Here is a 21,346-nt window from a genome sequence, read left to right on the forward strand (position 1 = left end):
GAAGAATGAAATTAGGTACATATCTCACTCTGTATAAAATCAATTCAAAATGAATTAAAGACCTGAAGCACTGAAGTTTCTAGAGGAAAACATAGGGAAAGCTCTTTAAAATATAGATACAGGGATTGGAGACATGGCTCAGAGGCTAAGAGCACTGGTTGCTCTTGTAAAGGACTCCAGTTCAGTTCTCAGCACCCACACAGTAGATAACAACCATCTGTAAATCCTATTTCAGGGGATCCAATGCCCTTTTTTGGCCTTTGTGGGCATTGCCTGACATGGATACATGTACATACATGTAGCTAGAACATTCATATACATAATGTAAAATTTTTAAAATTGAAAAAAGGTATAGGCAAAGACTTTCTGAAAAGGTCTTCAATAGCACAGGAAATAATCCCAAGAATTGACAAATGGTATTATATGAAATTGAAAGACTTATGCTCATCAAAGGAAGCTGTTGGCAAAGTAAAGGTATAGCCTACAGAATAATAATAAAAAAAATCTTTGCTATCTGTATTTCAGATTGAGTTAATATATAGACTATATAAAGAACTGAAGAAGTTAAACAAAAAACCTACAGATTTTTCAATCAGTAAATAGGCTAGTGAGTTCAATAGACAGGTCTCAAAAGAAGGGAACGATTAGTTTGTCCCTTTTTTTTTTTTTTTTTTTTTTTTTCAGGGTCTCCCTGTAGCCCCACCTGCCCTGGAACTCACTATGTAGACCAGGCCAGCCTTGAACTCACAGAGATCTGCCTGGCTCTGCCTCCCGACTGCTGGGATTAAAGGTGTGCACCACCATGCCCTAAAAAGGTTAAATTTTTAATATATCATATATTGTAGTCATTATGTTAACCTGATTATTTGGGGCTTAATTTTTCAGGCCATCCTTTGTTACCAGATTTCTTCTTAGATGAACATCCAGATGTAATTATGAAGAAAAAAGAATCAGAAGGTAAGATTCTAGAGTTTTATTTATTTATTTATTTATTTATTTTTGAGTCAGGGTCTCACTGTGTAGCCATGGCTAGCCTGGTGCTCACTATGTTGACCAGGCTGGCCTTGAACTCACAGAAATCCGATTATGTCTGGGATTAAAGGCCTTCACCATCACACTCAGCCTAGAGCTTATTTTAAAGGAAAATACAGACTCTTAGTTAACTATTTCTCATAAAACATGGAATTGATCGTATAATTGACTTTTTAGCCCTCTGCCTCTAATCCTTTTGTAATTTAAACACATTAAATTACAATGTGTGTTTTAAACTGTCCTAAGTTTTATGTATTTTTCTTGACACATTGTCCTTAAATATTTCATTTTCTTTTGAGGAAAAATGTGTCTCATCAAAATATGTCTACCACAATTTTCACAGTTTGTACTATATGAGTACTTTTTGAATGAAGTAAATTTCAAAAGTTGTTTTGGTTTTATTTGTTTACTTATTTATTTAAAAATTTGTTTTTATTTTTGCATATGAGTATTTTGACTTCATGTCACACCATATGCATGCATTGTTCATGGAGACCAGAAGTGGGCGTCAGCACCCCTGGAACTCAAATTTTGGACAGTTGTTAGCTGTCCATGTGTGGATGCTGGGAACCAAACATGGGTCTTCTGCAAGAGCAGTAAGTGCTCTTAACCACTCTAGCCCCTCAGAGTTTACACTTAAGAAAAAAAAATTCTTTTAATTTATGTGTATGTGTGTGTGCTTGAATAAGTTCATGTGCACCAGGTACATGCAAGTGCCCATGGAGGCCAGAACAGGGCATCAGATCCCCAGGAACTATATTGGCCATGTGGGTGTTAGGAATGGAACCCAGGTCCTCTGCAAGAGCAGCAGTAAGTACCCTTAACTGCTGAGCCATCTATCCAGCTCTGAGAGTTTTAAGTGTTAATCCTTGTGTTATAGCGTTACACCTGTGGTTTAACTGAAACATACCAAAAGAAACATTTTGTAACAAATACTCCTGGTAAGAGCTCTCCTGGTTTACTCATAGGAATGGCTGTCCTTCTTATGGGCCTTACCTTATTGCCTGTCTTGTAGGTACTGTGAATCACCTACGTGATCATAGGCTTTTTTTTTTTTTTTTTTTTAAATTTTTTTTTTTTTGATTTTTATTTTTTTTAAATCTTTTTATTTTTGAATTTTATTTATTTTCATTTTAGGTATGCGAGTGTTTGGCCGATATGTATGCAAGTGCACCATGAGTGCAGTGCTTGAAAAGGGTATTGGATCCCCTGGAACTTAGAAACAGTTGTTAACTGCCATGTGGATGCTGGGAACTGGACCCAGGTCCTCTGCAAGAACAGCCAGTGCTATTTAACTGCTGAGCCATCTCTATAGGCCTAGATTTTTTTTGTTTTAGACTGGGTCTCACCATGTAGCATTGGCTGCTCTGGAATACTGTATGTTGCATTGGCTGGCCTGGAACTCTCTTATGTAGACCATGCTGGCTTTGAACTCACAGAGATCTACCTGCCTGTGCTGGATTAATGTTTTGTGCCACCATGCCTAGCAGATTTTTATTTTTATTTTTTTGAAGACTGAGTAGAAAAATTTAGGAAATTTTCTCTGTACTTTTGGGATACTTACAGGCCCTTATCATGATGCATTTTATTGCCAAACCTTATTTCCAGTTTAGGTATATCTTTTCTATGTCTGTCTTTTATCTAAAATTTTGAGGAAGTTAAAAAGTTAAGTAATAAAAGGACAATTTTTCTTTTGTCTAATAGAAAAGATAAAAGCTACAGAGAGGAAAATAGGAACTCATAGTCCTGCAACCCAGGGGCAGCTTTGTAAAGATTAGATCTTTGATTCATCAGGGGAGGAAAACCTAAGAAAACAAGATCATCAGTCTTTCTCTTAAAAAGCTCCTTACAGATGGCAGAAATTACCCAGAACTCATAAAATCTTTGAATCTGATCTTCAAGGCAAGAGGCCCTAAATCCTGATTTTTGAGGCCCTGTCTTTTGGAGGAAGATATACATAAATTGAGTTTATCTAAATTCCCATTTTTTTTTAATTCCCAGTTTCAGGTAGGAAACATTTTTATTGATTACCACATTTTCATTTTGTTTATTCAGTAACTATTGACTGAGTGCCGATGGTGTGCTAAATACTGTGCCAGCAACTTTGCATGCATTATCTTGTTTTCTATTAAAGACTGGGCAAGAGAGGAATTCCTGCCCTTGTTCATAGCTGCAGTCATGTCACTGGAAGGTGGCAGAACCAGGATTTAAATTCATGTTTTGGAGCTAAGGAGATGGCTCTTTGTTTAAAAGCACTTACTGTTCTAGCAGAGGGTCCAGGTTCGATTCTCAGCACCAACATGGTGGCTTACAATCACTCATACCTCCAATTTCAGGGGATCTGATGGATGTCCTATTCTGATTTCTGTGGGCACCAGGCATGCATGTGGTGCACATGTATACATCCATACATGCAGACAAACACTCATACACATTAAAAAAATAACTAAATCTCAAAATCATGTTTTTCTTATTCCAGAGCCTCTGTCTTTAACCAAAATATACAACTGGTTTTCTTAAGGCCTGAATTTTTAAACTCCTTTAAAATAGCCTTTTCTTCCTCCTAGTAGTCTCATACATTAATTTATAATGAGGAGTTTCTACCTCAGGGACTAGATGTATAGTTACTATGTTCAGGACATTTGCTCCCTTTGGGCATAATTACACAAGGAACTGTAATATCAGGAGCTCATTTTGTGATCATGGGCTCAGAGAATACAAGAGGGTTAAATGAGTTGAGTGGCATCAGGCTTTGATAGGGAGATTGTTCCTTATCCGTTTCCACTACAGAAATGCTCTTCTCATCCCTGAGGTCAGAATATTCCAATTCCTTTGGTGAACCTCTCCATAGTTGTTCCCATAGCTCTGTTTTTCCTATACTCTCTGATCTTATCCCTAGAAGTTCTAGTGGACATTGTCTGTACAGTGGTATATTTGCATAGGCAGTAGTCTCATATATCTAGCCTGGGGTCGGACTTACCTCTTTCAGATGATTTTTCATGCTCATATTCAGATCCATTGCATGCTCACTTCATATTTTAACTCTCAAAGCTCAGTGTGAGACCTCCTTTCCCAGGTGAGGGGTTCACATTTCTTTGCACTCACTTTTGGTAACAGCCTCTGTTAACATTTGGCTGCATCTCTTCTGAAATTTGTTCTGTGTGTGTTCATTTGTATCATATATATCTAGTTGGTATAAGCACTAAATATGGTTTTACATTAATGGAGTTTTATTCTTTATAAACACAATATTGCTGTTTTGTTGTTGATTCTGTCTTGAATACCAGCAGCCTACTTAGTCTTGTCTTTTCCATTTTTTTCTTTCTTTTTTTCAGTCATTCCTAACTTGGCTACCCTTTCCTCTGCAGTTAATGCCATCCTTCATTATTCATCTTTTTGCATTTTTTTTCTTATTTTGAGAAATCTTGGCAAGTTTGTCTTCTATATTATAAAGAATAATCTGACAACATTCTCTACAGTTTATTTCTGTTCATATTGCCTATGATTTATTTTGCTGTTTTGCTTTTTTTTTTTGGTCTTTTTGAGATAGGGTCTCCCTGTAGCCCAGCTGGCCTGAACTCCCAGAGATCTGCCTGCCTCTGCCTCCCGAGTGCTGAGATTAAAGGCATGCGCCACCATGCCCAGCTAAGACTTGAGTTTTAAAATCAGCTTTAGGTTCTCAATGAAATCAAGCAGGTCCACAGGTCATCCTCTTTACCTCTTGCCCAACCTTGTGCAGCCTCTCCCCTTCTTTCATTCTCCTCCAGAGTGGTACATTGTTACAGTTGAGATCAATAGTCATTATCAGTTTTCATATGGAGGAATTTGTGTGACTTTCATAGTAAATTATTATTTCTAGAAATGCTTTTTTTTTTCAGTATAATCCTCTCTGACCCTGGTGCTATATTGTTTTTTTAAGCATCAAGTCATTTATTTTATTTCTTGTTAATCTGTCCCCTTATAGCTGTCACTAGAGCTAGTGTAGTCAAATGTTAGGGATACAAATGTGCCTTTTGGCTCCACACTGTCGAATTCCTTTTTCTGAGATGACTCTAAGCTACTACCATTGTACAAGGCTGACATGGGCCTTTCTTCACCTAAAACCTACACACAAAAAGGGTTGAATTCCTGCTTTGAGCCAAAGAACAGGTAGGCCTATGTTTATTAGGTTGAGTCTGCATACTATTTAGTTATATTTAGTTACCATAGATTGTGTGTGTGTGTGTGTGTGTGTGTGTGTGTGTGTGTGTATGAGAGAGAGAGAGAGAGAGAGAGAGAGAGAGAGAGGGCGCAAAAGGGGGAGAGAGGGTGCAAAAGGGGGGGTATATTGAGATTCAGACATGTTAAGTGAGTGCCCTAATACCAAGCTACACCTGCAACCCTATTTAATTTTTCCATGTAGACCTAACTAGCTTTGAACTCAGAGATCCATATACCTGCCTCTGCTTCCTGAGTGCTTGGACTAAAGGCATATGTCATCATACCAGCCTATAATGTTCTAGGCATCTCTTCCCTATTTAAGCATACATATCTGTAGTCTGAAGCCTAGACCTTTCAAATATATTGCAGGGTTTTGGTTCTTATGCCAAGTCACCATATTTATGTATAAATATTCCAGGTGATAAATTATGTCTTCACAGATGTCTTTCAGGGATATACTCAAATTTTTGCTGTAATGTCTTTAGTGTCTCAGACAATACAAATAATATATCTTGTTTGATGCACAGATCACCCAAAGTAGTCACTCATCAGGAAGAGAGGTTCCAGCAGTTCCGTCTTTCTGATGTAACTGCCATGCAACTAAATACTCTTTGTCTATGGAAGCATAAACAATGTCAGTGTTTCTGCCACCCTGGCCTTGAGAGCTCTTTGGGCCAGTTGTGGTGAGTTCAGATTTTAGTTCTATGTTCAGCTTTTATGTTAGCTCTATAAAAATTAGATTCAGAAGGAGCGTAAGAAAGTATTACCAGTGCACAGCATTGTAGTCTCTGGAATCAGACTTCTTGATTCTGATTCCTGTTGAGCTTCTTCCTGTAATGTAACCTTGGGAGAGTTGTTGAGCATTCTGTTGCCATTTTAAAACCTGTCTCATTTCTTTTTAATTCATTCTTGAATTGTATATGTTTAGTTATACTAAAATGCTTTTTCAAACAAGGCAAAGTATTATTACTATTATTACTATTATTATTTGGCTCTACTGATTACACAACAGGTATTTAGATCTCTATTTCTTTTTTTTCCGGAGCTGAGGACTGAAACCAGGGCCTTGCTCTTGCTAGGCAAGCGCTCTACCACTGAGCTAAATCCCCAACCCCCTAGATCTCTATCTTTTTTACTCATTTGGTCTTATAACTGAGATGGGTGATTAATATCCCTAAAACTGTAGTTGCTTTGATAAACATTGTATTGTTTAATAGTTTGTTTTGTTGTTGTGACCTTGATTTGAAAGTTGGATTTTACTTAGAGAATAAAACTTAGAGTCATAACTGATGTTTGACTGTTTTTCTATCAGTTAGATTTATGTTTTAAGATGTCATTTAGTACATTTAAAATCATTTGGTCAAATAGGGCTATTTGGTAACAACTCTGTTTTGCTAATTTTGTGTGTGGCCAAGGTTTTAAGGCTATTTATTTTAATAATATTTTACAGATCCTGTGCCAGAACTAAAAAAAGAGAAGCCACAGCCACCACCAAAATCCCATTCTGGAGCTGTGGAAGAAACATTTAGAATTGTTAAGGACTCTCTCAGTGATGATGTTGTTAAAGCCACGCAAGCAGTCTATCAGTTTGAACTCTCAGGTAAAGATTGTGTCTGATGATCTGGGGCTTTTGTGACCTAAGTGGGGTTTTCTTTGGAAGAAACCAGCTTTTACTAGCAGTCACCTGGATAGCTGGACAAATCAAACTACCTGATCAAACTACCTAGCTGCCCCAGAGTTGTATCATGCTGGACCAAAAAAGAAAAGAAAAAGAAAAGAAAAATTATCACCTGGTGGATCTGGACTAGTGAGTAGAGATTCATTATTTTCCCTCTTCAAATGGGGTCTGAGCAGCACCTTAAATTTCTTGGTTTTCAGCTTACTGCCTCATTTTCCACAGCCAATTATTTTAAACCTTGGAAAGCTGAAGATAGCAATGGCTTTAACTTCAGATATAAACCAATGGCTTCAACTTCAGATGTAAACCAGTAGTTAAAGGCCCTTCTTTACCTCCCAGGGGAACAGACAACATAGCTTTCCATCAGTGCATCCCAAGCTTTACTGATTGTACCTAGACTCTTCCTCAGATGTAGAGTCTGATCCAGTAGGTCTGGGATGGGTCTGTGATTCTGCATTTCTGACAGGTGGTAACTGTACTACACAGCATGGAGGATACATTCAGTATCAAAGTTCTAGGCCCTTTTTCCTCTGACTCTCTCAAGAACTGTGTGTTAACTGTGCCTTCTCTTCAGGTTCTTCTTCCTGCAGCCTCTTTCCCTACAGTTGATGTTCTCAGCTCTGTTCTGTCTTCAGAACAGAATGCAGTGATGGTCCTAAACCTTACACTCCCTATCTTTTTCAGAGCCAAACTTATTTTTATCTGTAACTCACTCTCCTGAATATACTCTGCTCACTCTTATTTTTTTTTTGTTGTTGTTGTTCCACAGAATTTGTTTGACCAGGGTCCTAGATGATATCCGTGCCACTAGTGGGTATTTTCCATTCTTACCTACAGCTACACTGCAAGATCTGAGGCTGGTGACCACTCCTTCCTTCTTCCTTCCTCCATTTTGGTCTCTTCCTTAATAGCCTTTCTGCCTTTCTTGACCACTGTCCATCTCCAGAAGGTTTTGTGATCCCCTGCTGAAGTATATCCAATAAGCACTAGCAGCCCATTTTCCTTTGCCTCTGTCTCTCATAACCATCGTTCTGATTTCTATATGCATCTCACTCCTCCAGGTTTCCTGTCCTTTATTAGCATACCTCCATAACCTTCTATTTCCTCTGGTAAGAAGAGCCTTGTTTTTCTTTTTTATTGAAGGGTCTTCAGAAGCCTAGCACACTTCAGAATATAAGTGCTTAGTAAATGCTTACTGAGTTTGATTGATAGAGGCCTGAGGATTTTAAGGGACAGACAGCCTTTTGATTGTTGAAACTGTCGTAGCAATGAACTTTATTTCCTTATCTTTGTTTTGTGTAGGTGAAGATGGTGGTATGTGGTTTCTTGATCTGAAAAGTAAGGGTGGGAATGTTGGACAAGGAGAGCCCGCCAGTCAGGCCGACGTGGTGATGAGTATGACCACAGATGATTTTGTCAAAATGTTTTCAGGTAAGTTTTCAGTCTCCTTAGTTCACTTGTTTTTTACAGAAATTTCTGGATATTTTGCTTTATTTTTTTCCAAATAATCAAAGGTCATAAATGCTCTTATGGAATGTGGGCGCTCTTTATTTTGAAGAGCATCTAGTCTTGGGATGGCTGTTCCTAGTCTTACCACTTCTGCCTCCTCTGACAAATGGAAAATTGTTGTTGGATTTTTTTTTTTTTTTTTGTCATTGAGAAGCTAATAATATAATGTTGGGAACAGAGGGATAATTCAAAAGAATTCTATTAGGCTTCATTCTATCTGAACTAAGATACTGTACTTTCAATAGTATGGTCAGTCGAGGCTCAGAAGTCAGCAGTAGCTCACTTATTAAAAGTAAAGCTGGCCAGGTGTGGTGGTGCACATCTTTAATCCCAGCACTCGGGAGGCAGACGCAGGCAGATCTCTGTGAGATCAAGGCCATCTGGTCTACATAGTGAGTTCCAGGCCAGCTAGGGCTGTGAGGAGACCCTGTTCAAAAAAAAGAAAAGTCATGCTTCAGCCTTGCTAGATGCCATAATAGGAAACAGGTACCAAGAACTATGTGGTGGCCTAGTGCCCTGTTTCTGCGGGATCTCTAGCTCAGGGAATCTCTTTTGCATGATTTTATATTGTGCCCATTTAGCTCTGACAGTGCCAGAAAAATTTTAAAGATGATTTGCTCTATTTTCTTCTAGAGTACTATTCAAACTGCAAAGTTAACACAAATTCTGAAACATTAGCAGCAGTGCTCCCAACTGTGGCATTATAATGTCCTAACCTAAGTGTCTTTTATGTCATGCATGAATTATAAAGTGTTATTCATACTTTTGTTCAGTTTTAATCTTGTTAAACAGGATTACAGTGTATTCAGTGCTGCATCTTGCTTTCCAGTTCTAATCAAGGATGCTAGTGGCCTACGTTGTTTATGAGCCAATCTGTATATAGTGTCCTAAGAACCAAAGTTTCTCTTTTTTTAAAACATTTTATTATTTTTATTTTATATGTATGCGTGTATTGCCTGCATGTAGGTAAGTGCACCCATGTCGCGCAATGCCCGCAGAGGTCAGAAGAGGCTGTCGAATCCCCTGGGACTGGAGTTAGACTGTTGTTAGCTGCCATGTGGGTGCTGGGATTTGAACCCGGGTCTTCTGCAAGAACAACCAAGTGTTCTTAACCACTGAGCCATCTCTCCAGCCCAGGACCAAAGTTTCTTTAATTTTTTGTGTGTGGTCTATGCATATGTATGTGCAGGTGCATATGCCTAACCATGCATGCACATGCAGAGGCCAGATGAGCACATCTGGTTTTCTGGCTTACTATTCTCTGCCATATTCACTTCAGACAGGGTCTCTCACTGAACCTGGAGCTAGATTGGCAGCCAATGATTTTCTGTCTCTGCCACCCACAGCACTGGGGTTACAGGCATCTGCCTAAACATGCCCAGCTTTTCATGCAGGTGCTGGGGGTTCAAATTCAGGTCTTCATACTTGTACAGCAAGCACTCTTACCTAGGAAGCTATCTGTTTACCTTCTTTGACTTTTTTCTTTTATTTTTTTGGTCTTTTTGAGACAGGGACTCCCTGTAGCCAGCTGCCCTGGAACTCACTATGTAGAACAGGCTGGCCTTGAACTCACAGAGATCCGCCTACCTCTGCCTCCCAAGTGCTGGGATTAAAGGCATGCGCCACAACGCCTGGCTGAGGTTCATTTAAAAAAAAAATTATTTTTATTTTGTGTGTATGAGTGTATTGCCTGCATGTATGTGAGTATACCCGTGTCATACAATGCTGCAAAGGTCAGAAGAGGGCTTCAGATTCCCCTGGAACTGGAGTTAGGACAGTTCGTAGCCACCATCTGGGTGCTGGGAACCGGACCCAGGTCCTCTGCAAGCACAATCAGTGCTCTTAACTGCTGAGCCATCTCTCCAGCCCCAACCTTCTTTAACTTTTATAGTAGTGTTAAATAGCCATTGAATAGATTAGAAAATATGCCTAAGGGAAAAAACACAATTATTTTTTACTCTATCACTGAAAGATAACCATTAATTAATTTGGATTAGCATCTTATATACAGATACTCATATCTGTAAATGTATACGCTTATAAAATAAAAATTATATCATCACTACCATTTGATAAACTTTTTTTTTTTTTATGTGTATGCATGTATTGCTTGCATGTAGGTAAGTGCAGTGCCCACAGAGGTCAGAAGAGGCTGTCAGATCCCCTGGGACTGGAGTTACGGACAGTTGTTAGCTGCCATGTGGGTGCTGGGATTCGAACCTGGGTCTTCTGCAATAACAACCAGTGTTCTTTACCGATGAGCCATCCTCCAGCCCCTGATAAACTTTTCATATTTCACATTATAGATTTTTTTTTTTTTTTTTTTTTTGAGACGGGGTCTCTCTGTAGCCCCAGTTGTCCTGGAACTCACTATGTAGACCAGGCTGGCCTTGAACTCACAAAGATCTGCCTGCCTCTGCCTCCCAAGTGCTGGGATTAAAGGTGTGTGCCACCACGCCCGGCTTTATGATATCTTTTAAGTTAATGAATTCTTGTAACTTTTTAGTCATTTATAGTAGTTTGGTTTCTAAACTTATTTCTTCATAGACATTAAACAGTGTTTTGGGCACAATAAATGCTCAATCAATGCTTGGTAACTAGGAATCATAAAAATTTTTTAAATTAAGATCTTTTTTTTTTTTTTTTGTCCTTTTTGAGACCCTGTCTCAAAAAAGACAAAAAACAAAAAAACTTGTAATGTTGTAAACCTGCCTCACAAAATACATCATAATAACTTTTTTTAAACAAAGCAAAATAAAAATGTGGGGCTGCAGAGATGGCTTAGCAAAAAGAGCGCTGGCTGCTCTTATAGAGGTCCTGGGTTCAGTTCTCAAGCACTCAAATGGCAGCTAACAACTGTCCATGACTCCAGTTCCAGGGGATCTGATGCCCTTTTCTGACCTCTGTGGGCATTCCATGACATGGGTTCAGTTAAATACATGCAAGCAATACACTTATACACATAGAATAAAAATAATAGTTTTTAACATGTTTTGTAAGAGCCGGGCTTAGTGGCACACACCTTTAATTCGAACACTCGGGAGGCAGAAGCAGGCGGATCTCTGTGAGTGTGAGGCCAGCCTGGTCTACATAGCGAATTCCAGGCCAGCCAGGGCTACACAGAGACCCTGTCTCAAAAAGACCAAAATAAAAGTTTTAAAAAAATGTATTGTTGCTGTTCATGGTAGTACATACTTATAATCCCAGCACCTGAGAGGCAGAGGCAGGAGGATTGTGAATTTAAGGCCCTCTGTAATGAGTCTGAGGCCATACTGGCCATATAGTTGAGATCTTGTCTCAAAAAAACAAAATAAATGGCCAGCGTGGTGGTGTGCACTTTTGATCCCAGCACTTGGGAGGTAGAGGCAGGTAGATCTCTGTGAATTCAAGGCCAGCCTGGTTTACACAGTGAGTTCCAGGCTAGCTTGGGCTATAGGGACACCCTGTCTCTAAAAAACAAAAAAACAAAAACTTTATTTATTTATTTATTTATTTATTTATTTATTTATTTATTTATTGTGTGTGTATAGATACACACACACACACACACACACACACACAGACACAAAATGTCATGAAAGGGGAGCATGTACATGCCACAGTGTATATATAGAGGTCAGAGAACAGACAACTGTGGCATTGATCTCTCCTTCCAACTTTGTGTGGGTCCTGGGGATTGAACTCAGGTTGTCAGGCTTACACAGCAGGCACCTTTACCCACTGAGCTGTCTTGCCAGTCCTTCTTGCTCACAATTATTTTCCTGTTCTGACTGTCCTTCTAATCAATGACTTCTTTGTTTCATTTCATGTAGTGCAAACTGGCCTACAAACTACATAGCTAAAGAAGACTGTATTACTTATTTTTCTGTTGATGTGATAAAGCACCTGGGGTTGGAGCACTGGCTACTCTTGCAGAGGACCCGTATTCAGTTCCCAGCACCCACATTGGTGGCTAACAGTCAGTAACTCTAGTTCCAGGGGATCTAATGCCCTTTTCTGGTCTTTGCACGCATTGCAAGACACAGGTGTAATTTCATACATGCAGGCAAAACGCTCATAACACATAAAATAAAAATAAATCACTAAAATGACCAAGGCAACTTATAGGAGGAAGAGCTTATTGGTTCCAGAGGGATAACAGTTCATCATGGTGGGGAGAAATGGCAGGAGGTAGCCAGAGCAGAAAGCTGTGCACTTATAACTTCAAGCATGCAGAGGAAACAGAGATACTACAAGTAGGAGGGACTATGAACTCTCAAAGTCTGCCCTCAGTGATGTGCTTCCTCCAGCAAGGCCATGCCACCTAGAGGTTCCATGACCCTCCCCAAGCAGTACCTCCAACTGACCAAGTATTCTAATATTTGGAGCCTATGGGGGACATTCACATTCAAACCACCACAGTGACTGTCTTGGTTAGCTTCTCTATTGCTGTGATAAAACACTGACCAATACCAACCTGGGGAGGAAAGGGTTTATTCAGCTTACATCTCTGGGTCACAGTTCATCAGGGAGCCCAAGGTAGGAACCCAGGGCAGGAACTTGGAGGCAGGAACTGAAGCACAGGCCATGGAGGAATACTGCTTACTGGCTTGCTGCCTTGGCCTATGCTCAACCTGCTTTATTATATACAATACAGGCCCACCTGCCCAGGGGTGACACTGCCCACAGTGGGCTGGGCCCTCCCACATCACTCAACCCTCCCACATTACTCAACAATCAAGAAAATGCCCCACAGATATGGCCACAGGCCAGTCCAATAGAGGCAATTCCCCAGTTGAGGCCCCCTTCACCAAGGTGTGACAAGTTAACACTAAAGCTATCTACATGGTGACCTTGAACTAATCCTCTAGCAGCTTAGTGGTACAGGCACCATCACTCTGGCTCAATGGCTTCTTTATCTTTTCCTCATGTAGAGTAAATGACACAGTGAACTGTCTCTTTCTATAAATACATTTTTGCATTGACTAGAGGGAATCAGCCAAGTAGATGAGTATTTCCCCAAATCATGAGTAGTGAGGTGCATTTTGTAGATAGCTGCGGTTTAGCCAGGGAACAGGTGCTCTTCCTCTGAAGGCCTTTCCTTTATATGGGTACAATTTAGACCTCAGAACCTAAGGAGTTTCTTTTTAGAGATCATAGCCATTTCTATATAGTGGCATACAATATAAATACAAAACTTTAAAGTAACTGAGCTCTCTTTTTAGCCAGTAGAGGCCACCGTATGGTGAAGCAATAAGTTCAGTGGCATGTACCTGTTGTCTCAGCTACTCGAGAGGTTGAGGCAGGGGGATTGCTTCAGCCTAGCAGTTTCTGGCCGGTATGGACAACATAGTGAGATCTTCATCTCTTAAAGAAAAAAAGAAGAAAATGTATACTACTATATCTGAGAGGGGATACACCCACACCTACCCACCCACACGCACACCTCCACCACACCATACACTACTGCATTGTGCTCAATAGCTTTTTTTGAAAGTCCCCCCCAAACAGTATCATTAAGATAAAATTTATACCTTGTATATACAACTTCTTGTAATAAACAAACAATGACTTTTGGAAATAGAGTTAGTCAGCTACCTCTAAGGTCTACTTTGAGATTACTTCTGTTATTCCAGAAAATTCTTTGTAGTCAGTCCCTGTTTCTATCTAATTCCTGGCTATCCAAACACAATTACTTTCTCTTTTTTCATTCAGTTCTTATAGGTGGAATAAAAGTCATAATTTCTTGCATTTGACTTTTGAAATTCATGTATAAGCTTAGTTCATTCTCATTGCTGAAGTTTTTTCAATTAAAAAATTTTTTTAATTGTTTTTGTTTTTTGAGACAGGATCTTCCTATAGCCCCAGCTGGTTTAGAACTCACTATGTAGACCAAGCTGGCCTTGAACTTACAGAGATCTGCCTGCCTGTGTCTTCAATGCTGAGAGTGCTGGGATTAAAAACATGTCCCACCATGCCCAGCTTGTTGTTTTTGAGTCAGGGTCTCATTTTGTAACCCTGGTGAGATCTATCTGCTGGGATTAAAGGTGTGGGTCACTATATTCAGTATTGTTTATGAATTTTAAAAATTCTTGATATATTTTTAGGTACATTATATTCAAATAGTTTTTTTAAAACTTTTTTTAAATTGAGCTTTTAAAATTTTATACAATATTTCCCACTCACATCCAGACCCCCTCCTCATCCATACCTCCCCCCCCAATATGCAAATAGTTTTGCTAGTTTTTTTCATGGGTTGCTTTTTTGACTTAAAAAAAAAACATTTTATTTTAATCTTTTAAAAATATTTTATTATTTTTATTTTATGTATATAAGTGTATTGCTTATATGTAGATAAGTGTTCCCATGTCATGCAGTGACCCTGGAGGTTAGAAGAGAGTGTTGGATTCCTGGGAACTGGAGTTGTTAGCCTCCATGTGGGTACTGGGAATTGAACCCAGGTCCTCTGCAAGAGCAACCAGTAGTTAACTCTTGAACCATCTCTCTAGCCCCCTTTTTCACTTTCTTGATCATATATTTTGAAGTAAATATTTTATTTTTCTAAGAGTCAAAATTTGTCTTTTTTGTTATTTATGCTTTATTGTCATACCTTGCCAAACTAAAGATTTACCCCTTATATTAGTTATTTTCCTGTTGCTCTGATAAAACATCATGACCAAGGCTAGCTGTAGAAGGAAAATTTATTTCGCTTACACTTCTGAAGGGAGAGTCCAAAATGGCAAGGAAAGCATGGTGGCAGGAGGTGGCAGGAGCAGAAAGCTGAGCACTCACATCTTCAAACAGGCACAAGAAACAGGGCAAAACTGGAAATCCAGCAAGGCTTAAGAACTCTCAAAGCCCACCCCAGAGACATGCTTCTTCCAGCATGGCCACATCCTCTAAAGGTTCCATGACTCTCCTCAGACAGCACTATGAACTGGGGACCAGGTATCCCAATACTTGGAGTCTTAGGGGAACATTCTCACTCAAACCTTCACACATCTTGTATTGGTTAGTTATTTGCAGCTGTTATTGTTGTACCCCATCCACTGGACCCCAAAAAGACCACTGAGGACCCAACACACCAAAATGCAAAAGCAAAGGTTTATGGTTTATTCGGGCTTAAGCTCGGGCTCTCAGACCTCACCAACTTAACAGATCCGTGCTGAGAGCCCAGAGTAAGGGAGAGTGGAGCCTTTTATAGGTTTTAGACAAAAGGTGGGGGGAGATACCGAAGATACATTTTCATTGGTTCAAGGAGCCCGCGCGCGCCAACATAATTTTAAACCAATTGGATGTATAAGATGCAGCCCTGGAAGTTTCTTATTGGTAGGTGCCATTCTCAGGGCTGTGGAATGTGCTGATTGTTACCTGTGGGGCCAGGAGGATGGTGTTGCAGAGGCTAGTAGAGGTCAGTGGGACCTGGCCAACACAGGTCCCTTCCTGGAAGGGGGGTGGGGAATAGCAGGCGGGGGTCAGGGCATTGCCAGGGTATGTCTAGGCATGTCTAAAGCAGCAGCCAAGCATTTTACAGAAGCTCAAAAAGCAATTAGTGGGGGTCTGGAGGGATTGGGGGGGTAGCGGGTGAATGAAGAGGGTCTCAGGGTTCTACATTATAAAATACCATGACTGGGCCTGGATGTGGTGGTGCACGCCTTTAATCCCAGCACTTGGGAGGCAGAGGCAACGATTTAGCCCAAACCATTCATGAATCACTGGCACAGCAGAAAGGATAGGGAAGCATATTACTTTTCTGTTGCTGTGATAAAACACGATGACCAAGACCATTTATAGAAGGAAGAGTTTATTTTGGCTTACAGTTCCAGAGGAAGAGCTCATAATGGCAGGGAAGACAGCATGCACATGGCCCAAAGATGAGATATCTCATTTCAACAGCACACAGGAAGCAGAGTGAATTGGAAGTGGAATGAGGCTGTAAACCCCCAAAGCCTCCAGCAAGTTCCATAACTTACCCCAAACAGTGCCACCAACTGGGGACCATATATTCAAACACATTTCTCATTTCAATCCACAACACTCCTGTATTTTCTTCTAGGACTTTAAAACTTTAACTCTCCCATTTAGAGTTGTAATTTATTTTGAGTTTTTAATTTTTGTGTGTATGCATGCCTATAGCACTCTTGTGAGGGCAGAGGACACCTTCGTGGATTCTTTTCTCTCCTTCCACTTTATGTAGGGTCTGGGTATTGAACTCAAGTCACTAGGCTTGCAGGGCCAGAGCCTTTATCTGTTGAGCCATCTTGCCTGCTGATTATTCATTCGGAGTTAAGTTTTGTATATCCTATGAGGCAGGGTCCAGCTTCATTCTTTTGCATGTGAATAGTTACCCGAATATCATTTGTTGAATAGACTGTTTTATTCCCTCATTGGGATAATCATGCTACCATTATCGAAGATCAGTTTTGTTAAACTTACAGATGTGTGAGTTAACACACATAACACACATAGATGAACACTGAAGACATGCTGAGTAAAAGAAGCCAAACTCGAAAGATCATGTATTGTATAAATCCTTTATATAAAATATCTAAAATAGGTAGTAAATCCACAGAGATAGAAAGATGATTAGTGTTTCTCAGGGTCTGAAGGGAGGAGGAGTTGCTAATGCTGAATTCATGTTTTCCTTTTGGGTGAAAAATATTTTGAAACTAGACAGGATCATTTTATGCAGCATTATAGATAAATGCCACTGGATCTTTACTCATTCTGTAAGAGCACTGTCTCATTGTGAAGTTGCTACCGTCATGTGTTCATCCAAGCTTACTTTCCAAACGTCCCACTCTCTAATAGCATCACAGTAGGGGTTAGGGCTTCAATAGATGAAGTTGGGGGTACAAACATTCTGCCCACAGCACTTGGCGAAGTCTTCCTAAATTTTCCCAATAACTTCTCCATGCAGTTTCCTCTGTTGTGAAAACTTGTAGTCCATTTTTTCCTAGAGCCCTTTGTTTTCATGTTATGGTCTAAACTGTGAGTGCCTCAAGCCTCTGCACAGATAGTATCCTAGGAATTTCTGGAATTCTTTTCAACATTGACTGTATTTCCTGGGTTTCCTCATTCTCGGGGTTTCATTCTCCTTGTGATGGGTACACATTCTCCAGCCATTGCAGGAGGATGGATACATTAGTCTTTTTTGTTGTCTCAACTATTCTTATTCTATCAGCACTTTTGCTTATTTGGCTGACTTCTGAGTTAAAATTCATTTTCGCTCAGAATTTCAAAGCCATTGCTCCATCTAATGGGTTTCCTTATAACATTCATTCACATATACCGGGTACTTTGGTCATATTCCACTCCATTACCCTTTCTTGGCTCCCCCTCACTCACTCATCTCTCTTCCCAGATAACTCCCTTCTAGTTTTTTGTTTTGTTTTTTTCTTTGTAATAGTGTCTTACTATGTAGCCCTGGCTGGCCTGGAACTCACAGAGCTCCATCCACCTGCCTCTCCCAAGAGCTAGGACTAAAGGCTACTTTTATAACTTTTAAAAATACATATATTTTATTATTTATATTTTTTATGTGGATGAGTGTATTTGTGTGTGAGCACCCGTGTCGTGCAATGCCGTGGAGGTAAGAAGAGCACTTCGGATTCCCCTGGAACTGGAGTTAAGGACGGTTCGTAACTGCCATGTAGGTGCTGGGAATCGAACTCAGATCCTCTGCAAGGGCAGTCAGTGCTCTTAACCGCTGAGCCATCTCTCCAGTCCAACTTTCATAACTTTTAAAAATATTTGATTATTTTTATTTTATGTGTATGAGTTGAGTGTATTACCTACATACATGTAAGTGCACCCATATTGGGCAATGCCCACAGAGGTCAGAAGAGGGCATTAGATTCCCCTGGAACTGGAGTTACGGATGATTGTTAGCTGCCATGTGGGTGCTGGGAATTGAACCCTGGTCCTCTGAAAGAGCAGCCAGTGCACTTAACCGCTGAGCCATCTCTCCAGCCCCTACTTTCATAGGTTTTAAAATGTAGATGGCATGGTGGTGCATGCCTTTAATCCCAGCACTTGGGAGGTAGAGGCAGGTGGATCTCTGTGAGTTCAAGGCCAGCCTGGTCTACATAGTGAGTTCCAGGACAGCTGGGGCTACAGGGAGACCCTGTCTCAAAAAGACAAAAAAAAAAAAAAGCTGATTTCACACATTATAGTATAGATTATGTATGTGTTTTTCCTAGGATACTTTCCTAGATACTTGGTAGGCCCTAAAAAAGTTCTATTTTCTCTGGTCTCATTTTCTGAAGATAAAGTCTTGATTTAATCACCACCCTCTCTATTGCACTTATCCTTGTAGAACTTGTTTTACTTCTGGATTGACTCACCTTCTTAGCTTTCTATTGCATTTCAATACTGTGAATCATTTTGGTTTCCAAAAGCTTACTCTGGTTTGCCGCCTTCTGCTCTTTTCCTCTGCCTCACCCTCCCCTGCCCCCTCACTTTCTTCTGTCATCACCAGTCCTGTTCTGCTGCCTCTCCTTGCTCAGCCTCTTCTCACCTCTCTCACACTGTTCTTGATAACTGTTTTTTTTTCAGTCTCTGAGCACTTGCATTTCCTATTTCCTTCAGATTGCTTTTATCCATGTTTTTTTTTGTTTTGGCCCCACTTCTCATTTTTGTTTTTGAACCTGCATATGTCATAGAGGTGAGAGGTGGGATGAGCCCCTAATGCACCAGGCAGATATTGTGCTATCTAGGAAATATGACTAATGTCTGAACTGATTGAATATAATAAAGTCATAAGTGACAGTTGTGTATACCTGCTAAGAACTGAAGCACTGCTATGTATAAACTGTATTACCAGGGCTGGAGAGATGGCTCAGTGTTTAAAAGCATTTATTGCTCTTCTGTAGGATTGGGGTTTGATTATCAGCACCTGCGTGGTGGCTAACAACCATCCATAATTCCAGTTCCGGTGGCAGAGGGGAGGGGGGAACTGAGGCCCTCTTCTGGCCTCCAAGATATTACACACATGTGCTGCACTTAAATACACTCAGGCAAAACACTCATATATATAAAATGAAAATATTTTTAAAAAACTGTGTGACCTTGGGCAAGTTAAAATCCTCTTTGAGCCTCAGTTTTCTTATTAATCTTATCTATGTCCCAAACTGAACTGAAATAGTGAGGGGGAAAAAAGCAAAGTTCCTTTACTCCTTTGCCTGCATGTATATAACAGCACCTGTGTTGTACAATGCCTGTGGAAGCCAGAAGAGGACATTGGATCCCCTGGAACTAGAGTTATGAATGGTTGTTAGCTGCCATGTGGGTGCTGGGAACTGAACTCAGGTCCTCTGCAAGATCAGCCAGTGCTCTTAAGTGCTCTTACCTGTTGAGCCATCTTTCCAGTCAACACCTTCTGCCTGCCCTAGACAGGGTCTCCTCATAGCCCCAGTTGTCCTGGAAATCACTGTGAAGGCCAGGCTGGCCTCGATCTTACAGAGATCTGGCCTGCCACTGCCTCCAGAGTATTAGAATTAAAGGTATGTGCCACCATATCTGGCTTTATACAATTTACTTTTTATTTATTTTTAAAAATATTGTTTTTACTTTGTGTCTTGAGTGTATTGCCTGCATGTATATAAGCGCACCCATGTTGTTCAGTGCCCCTGGAAGTCAGAAGAGGGCGTCAGATCCCCTGGAACTGGTGGTGTGAATGGTGGCTGCCATGTGTGTGCTGGGAATTGAACCCGGGTCCTCTGCAAGAGCAGCTAGTGCTCTTAACCGCTGAGCCATCTCTCCAGCCCCTGTATACTTAAATTTTTTTTAAAAAAATTTATGTCTATGAGTGTTTTGCCTGCTTATATGTAAGTGTGCCTGTGTCATGCAATGCCCATAGAGGCCAGAAGAGCATGGTGTTGGATCCCCTGGAACTGGAGTTATGGATAGTTGGTAGTTGCCATGTGGGTGCTGGGAATCAAACCCAGACCCTCTGCAAGAGTAGCCAGTGCTGTTAACCACTGAGCCATCTCTCTAGCCTCAATACTATACTTTTCATGGTCTTTGTGGTTGTTTATTTTGTTTTGACACAGTATCACTGTTTGGCCCAGGCTGACTTTGAACTTGGGATCTTCCTGTCTCAGCTTCTCAAGTGCTGGGGTTACAGATGTGTACCACCTTGCCCATCTTAGTAATCGTTTGTAAATATTTTATACATTTTGTATTCCATTTGATTTCCTATTTAAAATAGAAATGGTTAAAAGTTTCATGGGCTATAACAGACTTAAAAATTAAAATAGTATTTGCTTACCAGAATTCATTTGAGGGCCATGTTTCTTTTAGGGTGCTGTAACTAGTATATATATAAATCGTGTGCATCTTTAGCTTTTTGCCATTATCGTCTGCTGATTGTTTCTTACATTACCTCTTGTAGGGTATTGTTAACATCTAAGTCAGGAACTGGGATTCCCTAGATACTAATATACAATACTGTAATAGAAATTTCTACGCTTCTGAGATTTCTATAACTGAAGGAAATTCTTTCTATAATGTATGTTCTTGAAGCAGTATGTCCCTTTAGGCACTAATGTTGCTTTTCCCCGTCTCATTCTCATTCTAGGGAAACTAAAGCCAACCATGGCATTTATGTCAGGAAAATTGAAGATTAAAGGAAACATGGCCCTAGCAATCAAATTGGAGAAGCTAATGAATCAGATGAATTCCAAACTGTGAAGGAAAAGAAACAAAAATGGCAATTACTATGCACCAAAAGTAAAGAGCTCAGCAGTCAGAATCTAAAGTTTGTCATCATCTCTGCTGCCTTATCAGGACACATACTTGTTCTGGAAAGAGTAGAATTTCTGTATCTGTAAGGCCTGAAATGGTAATTAAAACAACCAATCACGTTCAATTTAAGTGGCATCTAATATATTGTGTTTTTTAATATTCTGAGGGTTTTGTCCTCCAAGCCAGGGTCTTATTCTCTGA

General features: G+C 40.1%; 1 protein-coding gene across 1 annotated transcript in view; it reads left to right on the forward strand.

The window, feature by feature from the left end:
• Hsdl2 (hydroxysteroid dehydrogenase like 2) overlaps positions 1 to 21,346 on the forward strand; it is a 52,455-nt gene extending 31,109 nt beyond the window's left edge. Inside the window, exons 8-11 of the mRNA XM_008831133.3 lie at positions 886 to 957; positions 6,683 to 6,832; positions 8,213 to 8,341; positions 20,979 to 21,346. Of these exons, the coding sequence (XP_008829355.1) occupies positions 886 to 957; positions 6,683 to 6,832; positions 8,213 to 8,341; positions 20,979 to 21,091 (464 nt within the window). The 3' untranslated portion in view covers positions 21,092 to 21,346. The remainder of the gene's footprint in view (positions 1 to 885; positions 958 to 6,682; positions 6,833 to 8,212; positions 8,342 to 20,978) is intronic.

This window comes from Nannospalax galili, unplaced genomic scaffold, assembly GCF_000622305.1.
Source record: "Nannospalax galili isolate Female #2095 unplaced genomic scaffold, S.galili_v1.0 scaffold1255, whole genome shotgun sequence".
Classification (NCBI taxonomy): domain Eukaryota; kingdom Metazoa; phylum Chordata; class Mammalia; order Rodentia; family Spalacidae; genus Nannospalax; species Nannospalax galili.